The following is a 7,500-nucleotide window of genomic DNA, read 5'->3' on the forward strand; positions in this document are numbered from 1 at the left end:
GAGAGGCGAGAGAAATTTCAACTCAAATTAACATTCTGTCAGCTCCAGAAAATGGGATAAATAAAGTCGAATTAATTCATTATAATAAAGAGAAGGAGAGAGAGAAAAGTTCCCCCTCTCTTGTTCTGTGCTGGATTGATTACCATTCTGTATTCAGAAACACGTCCTGCTCGCATTCCTCTCCTGAAATCCGACAGAAAATGAGGCATTTATTGCTACAGGCAAAATTTGGTCCAGTGGACACAGTTTACATTTAGTATTTATAGAGAAAGAAATTAAATTATGGTGAAAAGTGAAGCCCTTGACCCCAGAATTAATACCAACCCCATCATTTTCTTATTTCTGTTAGGGCTGTGTAGTCCAAATTCAAGCTACCTTTTAGCTCTAAGCAGAGGCAGGGAGACCATAATTAAACTAATCTACAGGGGGGAGGGAGGGAACAGCAATAATACAGCAGTATCTTGTATGGCATTCAATTAGGTGAATAAATACAGCTCCGGACAGACAGCATAGATTAGAGACTCGACTTCCTTTTTATTTCAATTTTAACTTCCCCCTCTCTCATACCCACACAAACCAGCGCTAGGAAATGTATCATCTTGACTGGATATTTTATAACTGGAAAATCTATTTGTATGTTTTCCAGAGATAAAGTGTCTCTCCCTCTTTCCCCTTCCCCTCTCTCTCCTTTTTCCTTCCTACCTATTTTTATTTCTTTCCCTTTCTCACCCCACCGTGCCTGCCCCCCGACTCCAAGGATTTAATTCCGCACCAACCTCCCAGGAAGATTTAAAGAGTTTCCCCTGTCTGATTTCCCGGCCCGGCCCTTTCGCTCTCCTCTTTGTTAAACGCAAACGCTGCTTTTCCCCTCGCTCCTCTTCCCACCTTCCCAGGGGCCGGGGGGAGCCCTCCCGGGGTCCCCAGGTTGGGTCCCCCCGGCCCAGGGGACCTCCAGCTCCGGTCCCCGCGGGCTCGGGATGGGAGGGGCTGGGAAGGACCCCCCTCTTCCTCTCTCCTGGGAGCTTGGGAAGTGTTTCTCTAACCGGGAGAGGGCACAAAACTGGGGGTCCCCAGCCCCGCGCTCCGCCGGAGAACCGTCCCTTAAATTATTCACCGGGGGAATCTATCAATGTTTTATCTGGGTGAAAACTTCTATGGAGACTTAATTTAATTAGGAGCAGTTTGGCGGCTGTTTGGGAGCTGTGAATGACTGGCGGGATGAAGCGTGGGGTGTGCGATGGGCTACTCCAGCGGAGAAGGGGGGGAAAGCGAAATGGGAGGGATGTAGGGATGGGAACTTTGTTTGGGTTTGAATTTTAAAAAATGTTATTAGTAGTAGTGTTTGGCCTTCTCTTGAGCTATCAGAGGCTCCTTCTGGTTGTGGCTGCACTCGCAATTCAAAGGTTGTGGTTACTGCTGGAGAAGGGGGTGTCCGTGGCCGAATCGATAGGAGATTGCATTAATTATGATTTCGATTGATATGCTCAAATCTCCTCCTAAACGCTGAAAACGGTTCTTCCTCTTTTATTTTTTTCTGCTTCCTTTCCTTCCCCCCCCCCCCCCCCCCATTTTTTCCCTCTGCCCCCCTTCCCTCTCCCCTGTTATAGAGCCGGAGAGGAGATGAAAAGGCTTGTAGTTTTAAATTCAATGTGACAGCTCTGGAAAGAGCGGATGATGAATCTCCTATTATTGGATCAGTCTATTTGCCGCTCAATGTCTCTCTGTAATTGGAGCAACATCACTTTAAAGGTTCAGAGAGTAGAGCATTTCTGGTGAAAAATCCCCACAACACGCTGGTGAATGTTTTAAAGGGAAATCTATTAGTGATTTGGCGAGGGGAGGGGACAAGGGGGAAGAGGGTGGGTTGGAGGGGTGGGGGGGGGAGGCTGTGTGTGTGTAACTCCGACTGTTTAGTATTTAACCGGGTATCAGGCAGATCCGCGCGTTCCCCTCCGCCCCCCCTGCCCGCCCGGCCCCCGCCGCCCTCCTCGGGCTGGAGTTCGTATCAAAGCCCCCCTCGTCGTGTTGTGACAGCTCTGATATTGTTTATTGAGGCTGGATGTCAGGTATAATTAGCAATCGATATGGAAAACGTTTGCTCCCCACACTGGCACGTCTCTGACGTCAGGACCGATTAACGTTTCTTATTGGTCCCAAATTCCCCCAGCCTGAGCTAATTATTGGGAGCCTGATGTTGATAAAGTTAAAGCGCCCGGCGCCCTGCAGCATGAGCCCCTCGCCGCGCCGCCTCCTCCGCCAGCAGCACCCCCGGCCCCAGCCGCCCCGCCGCCAGCGCCCCCAGCCCCGCCGGCACCCCCCGCCCTAGAGCCGCCCCCATGATGGACAGCCGCATCCTGGAGCATCCTCATGCCCAGTTCGGGGGGATGGTGGGTTTCCCTTACCCGCTCGGCCACCACCACGTCTACGAGCTGGCCGGGCACCAGCTGCAGTCGGCGGCCGCCTCCGTGCCCTTCTCCATCGATGGATTACTGAGCGGCTCCTGCGCCGCCTCTGTGGTCAACCCTGCGCCGCTGATCCCCTCTGGCTGCGGGGTGAGCGGGGACAGCCAGCCCTTCAAGCTCGCAGGTAGGAGCGGCCCCGTGTCGCGTGTGTCCCCCCGCCCCCGCCTGTCGCTCCCCGCCCGGAGCGAGCCAGCGCGGAGGAAGGAAAGCACCGCACCCCCACGGCCCCACTGTCCTCATCTACGAATTTTGGGGTGTCTCGGGGGGAGGGTAGGAGGCTGTGCTGGCTCCCCGAGGGGCCGGACGGCCCCGCTCCGAGCGCCGGGAGCGTTCCCCGTTCCCAGCGGCGCAGGGCCACGCGTGTGCCCTGAACAATAGCGGGCCCGGCCCGGTGCCTTCCCCCAAAGTTCATCGTGTGGCAGCTCGGATCGTACCATTAAAAGATAATAATAAAAATAACAATGGGAATCATTGGAGTTTGGGGAATGAAAGGCGGTAATTATTATTTTTTAATATGATTTAACCAAAGGGAAGCGTTCTTATTCCTTCCCTCCCCACCGGCCTGTGGCACCGCTATTGTTCAGCTACTAAAACATTCTGTCGCCCCAACATCCTTCTGGTAAAGCCCGGAGCTGCCCCCCACTGCACCTCAACGAAATACAAAATATTTTTATTACTATTATTATGATTTTTCTTAATTTCCACACCTGGCGGAAAACGTTAGGGGAGGTGCAGCCAGGGCTGAAAATCCCCAGCCTGGAGCTGTGCGTAGTCGAAGAGGCTGCGAACATCCCAGCCCCACGCCCGCCCGTGCTCGAGGGGACTGCGGGAGGCCCAGGGGCCGCCCTGCACTCGGGGTCCCGCGTGGAATGGGGCCGTGAGCTGTGACCCACGCAGGTGCTCCGGAGGGGCTGGGGAAGGGAAAGAGGGGGGGGTGCTTTTATTTTTTTTTAATTTTTTTTTTTTAATGAAACCTTTGGTGGTTGGAGCAAATATTGGAACTTCTCTCTCTCTCTCTGCCAGCTGAGTGCCTGTGGAGAGCTTCCTTCAGGAATAAATGTTCTGTAAAGTACATTTTCGGAGGAGGCGAGGGCAGATCGGGTTCCTCCCCATTTTTAGCGCAGGTGTGTGAATAATCCCGCTCTTTTACCAACGCTACCGAGCACAAAAGTTAAAAGGCTCCTGTGAATGGCAGGGAGGGGGGGAGAAGGCCTGTCTCCCAGGGACCTGAGGGTATTTCTGCTTTTTCAGACTCGGGTGACCCGGACAAGGAAAGTCCTGGCTGTAAAAGAAGACGAACCCGCACCAATTTTACTGGCTGGCAGCTCGAGGAGCTGGAAAAGGCGTTTAATGAGAGTCATTACCCGGACGTGTTTATGCGAGAGGCTCTGGCTCTCAGGCTAGACTTGGTGGAGTCTAGAGTGCAGGTAAAAAACGTGTCCCCCCTCTTCTTTCCCCCCCCGCCCTCTCCATGCGCCGAGCGGTCCCCGGGGAGGCTCCTCGGACCCTGCTCCGGGACGGGCCCTGTGCGCTTGGGCCGCAGCCCCGCTCCTCCCGGCCCTTTTGTTCCCTGCCTTGCACTGCTGCTTGCTGTCTTATTTTATCATCATTATTATTATTACTACTCTATTTTTTTTTTAATATTGCAAAACGAGTAGAGTAGCAACCCAGCCTGGCTTCCCTTAACATTTTTCAGTATGTTTTTCCACTCTAAACATTTTTCTTAAATGAGTCAAGGGCGAGAAAATTAGCATGCAAATATGAGGCTTAATCACGGGCCAGGGTATGCTGGAGAACGTCAATAAAGCTCGTAGGTGCATCGAGAGCGAGTGAAACTTGTAAAACTTAATTTTAACGAGCAGCTCAGGCTCTTGGCGGGACGGGGAGGAGAAGCACCGATCTGCTTCCAGAAAATAACTGGGAAGCGGATGTAGGGATGCGGGGTGGATGTTGGATCTCGGGATGCTGTTTTGTGCCGCGGTGGCTGCGAGCGGGCGGCGAGGCCGAGCTGCGGCCCCGCATCTTGCCGGGACCCGCGGTCGTGCGGGGACGGCTTCGCGTGGGCTGCGTGTGCGAGGACCGCGTCCTTAAACCCAGCCCGGGAGTCGGGGACGGTCCCCCCGGGACGAGGCAGCGCCGTTGTCCGCGGTTCCTCCATAGGCTTTGCTTCACGGTGTCCTTCCAGCCGCCATCCCCCCGCCAGAGGCCGCCTCTCGCCGTGCTCGGGGAGCCTGCGGAGCCCGGCCGGGGGAAGGAGCCGGGACCGGGCACCGCTATTCCCGCGGTGCTCCCGGGCTGGGGTCGCGGTCCGGCCGGGCCAGGCGCTGCCAGCAGCCCCGAGGGGCCGCGGGGACCGGGAGGGACGCGTGTGTCCACGGGCTGCGGGGACACAGGGGACCTGCCGAGGCAGGCGGGAGCAGGGCCGGAGCAGAGAGGTTTGAATTTAATTTAATTTCTCTCCTATGATCTCTCTGTAATAAACCAAACCAAACCCGTTTTGGGCTGATCCAACCCCTCTGCTCGGTCTCCCGGGAGGGGCAGGAGGTCCGAAGTCCGCACGTCTGGGCGAGGCACGGTCCGTCCTGTCCCCCCCCGCACCCCCTCAGCTCCAGCCACTTATTGTGCTGTGTTTATCCCATTTTGCGCGCTGCTGCGGGGAAATCGGGCCGGCGATCGGTGCTTCTGCACCCCTCGGCCACGGGGAAAGAGCCGGGGGGCTGTGGAATCCTTTCCCCTCCCCGTGGCGCCGGTGCGGGCACGGTGCAGCGTGTGTGTGCGTGAGTGTGCACCCCCTTCTTGCTTTTTATTTTTCTCTACCCTTTTAAAGAAGTGTGGCTATCTCTTCGTGTCCCCTTCCCTGCTCTCCCTTTCTCAGAGGCCCGGTCCTGTGGATGGGGGCTGCCGGCACCTCGAAGGGGTGGACGAGGGAGGCCTGAGCTGCGCTTCTCCCCTCCGCCCCCCTCCCACCGCCCTAGCCACCGCGGGGGGCCGGTGCGCTGGGTGTTAATTGCTTCTCGTTGTTCGGTGTGTAGGTCTGGTTCCAAAACCGCCGGGCCAAATGGAGAAAGAAAGAGAACACGAAGAAGGGCCCGGGGCGGCCGGCTCACAACTCGCACCCCACGACGTGCAGCGGGGAGCCCATGGACCCCGAGGAGATCGCCCGGAAGGAGCTGGAGAAGATGGAGAAGAAGAAGAGAAAGCACGAGAAGAAGCTGCTCAAAAGCCAAAGCCGCCACCCGCACTCTCCCAGCGCCCTCTCCCTCCACAGCACGCCCAGCTCCGACAGCGACAGCGGCGGCGGGGGGGGTCTCTCGCCCGCTCCGCCTGAGGCCAAACCCCGCGGGCAGCCCCCGCCGCCCCATCCGCCGCTCCCCGCCGCCGCCGCCCCCTCCGAGCCGCCCCCCGGCACCTGCGACCAGACGGCCGAGCCCTTCTACCCCAGCCAAAGAAGCGGGAGCGGGCGGCTCCAGCGCCCACCCGACAAGGACTGCGCGGCCGCCCCGTCGGGGGACGGCAGCGGGGGCGCGGGGGGGCCCCGCGGAGCCGGCAGCTTCCACAAGCTCAACCCGTTCAGCGTGGAGAGCCTCCTCTCCGACTCACCGCCCCGCCGCAAGGCCGCCCCGGACTTCCCCAGCCTGCCCCCCTGCGCCCCCCGCACCCTCATCGGCAAAGGACACTTCTTGCTCTACCCCATCACCCAGCCCCTGGGCTTCCTCGTCCCGCAGACCGCCCTCAAGGCCAGCCCGGGGCCCGAGGCCGGCCAGCCCCCCCGGGACTCCCCGCTGCCCGCCGCCAACCCCGGTCCCCCCGGCTGCGGCGCGGAGCCGGCGCCCGCGGGTGCTCAGCCCGGCCCCGGCTCCACGGACACGGCGGCGCCCGCGGCGGGCTCGGTGCCCCCCGCGCCGGCCGGAGCCTCTCCCCGCTCCGCGGCCGCGCACGGTGACCCGGCGGCCGCCGCTCCCGCCGAGGGCGGCAGCTTCCCCCGGCCCGAATCGCCGGTCCGGGCGCGGGACGCCAGCACAGCCAGGGACAGATCGGACTGCGGCCCCGCCGACGGCGAGGAGGTGGACATGGACTGACCGGGCGGCCAAAACAAAAAACAAAAAAACAAAATAAAAATTGAAACAAAAGTAAAATAGAAAAAAAAAAAAAAAAAAAAGAGCAAAAATAAAAGCAGCCGAGAGCATCACCACCGTCCCCCGCGTCCGTCACCCGTGAGAAACGGGGGAGAAGCGCTTCCCCGCTCACCCCACGCACGCCGCGCCCGCAGCTCGCGGGAGGCGGCGGCACAGCCCAGAGAGCGGCTCCTCGTCTCCCTAGAGTTTATCACAGGTCGATTCAGGTGATCAGTTAGAGCTTTTTGGGTTTTATATTTAAAAGACAAAAAAAAAAAAAAACAAAAAAAGAAAATGGGGTTTAAAAAAAAAAAAAAAAAGGAAAATTGTTTGTTAAGGCTTAGCAGCAGCTGGACTTTGTGGTGTGACAAACTGTACCGCGACAACAACGGAACTCCTCAGAACCCTTGTAAAATGCAAAAATGTCTAAGAATATTTATATATGTAAAATTTTTGATAAATAAAGGCTCTAAAACTCTCTGCCGCCTGGTCTGGCTGTGTGACTCTTCCCTGTCTTTTTAAATTTTTTTCCTTTTTTTTTTTTTTTTTTTTCCCTTTAAGCCCTCTTTGTGTGTGTGCGTGTGTGTGTTTATTGCTTAACAAATTTATTCATTTATAGCCTCCCGGTGCCCACCCCTCCCATCCGAGGTTAGGAGCTGCAGGCTACGGGACCCGGCCAGCTCCTGCAGAGTTTTGATATGAAAGTAATTATTTTCCCGGTGGCTGCTGCGGGGATTCAGTTTCTTGCCCAAAGGGTTATTATACATTACCGATTTCTAGTGATATGAAATCACATAAACTTCCTACAATAATAGAATTAGCATGAAAGGCTGGGGTGTCAAATTGAAATTGGAAAATAATAGCCTCAGCAGCTGGGGGAGTGTGTGTGCATATTGGATCGGAGATGGGAATACGTGGGGCGG

The 7,500-nt window shown here is 56.8% G+C and overlaps 1 protein-coding gene across 2 annotated transcripts; it reads left to right on the plus strand.

The window, feature by feature from the left end:
• The first annotated feature begins 2,025 nt into the window (after window positions 1-2,025).
• UNCX (UNC homeobox) lies at window positions 2,026-7,053 on the plus strand. 2 transcript variants are annotated; one of them, XM_058850084.1, is made up of 4 exons: window positions 2,447-2,586; window positions 3,486-3,586; window positions 3,714-3,889; window positions 5,495-7,053. In XM_058850084.1, exons 2-4 carry the CDS (start codon window positions 3,520-3,522, stop codon window positions 6,539-6,541), a joined length of 1,290 nt encoding a protein of 429 aa, XP_058706067.1. In that variant the 5' UTR covers window positions 2,447-2,586; window positions 3,486-3,519; the 3' UTR covers window positions 6,542-7,053. The 2 variants fall into 2 exon arrangements, with proteins under 2 accessions (XP_058706066.1, XP_058706067.1); XM_058850083.1 differs by lacking the exon at window positions 3,486-3,586 and having other exon boundaries at window positions 2,026-2,586.
• The last annotated feature ends 447 nt before the right edge of the window (window positions 7,054-7,500 follow it).

This window comes from Poecile atricapillus, chromosome 14 (genome assembly GCF_030490865.1).
Source record: "Poecile atricapillus isolate bPoeAtr1 chromosome 14, bPoeAtr1.hap1, whole genome shotgun sequence".
In the NCBI taxonomy this organism is placed as follows: domain Eukaryota; kingdom Metazoa; phylum Chordata; class Aves; order Passeriformes; family Paridae; genus Poecile; species Poecile atricapillus.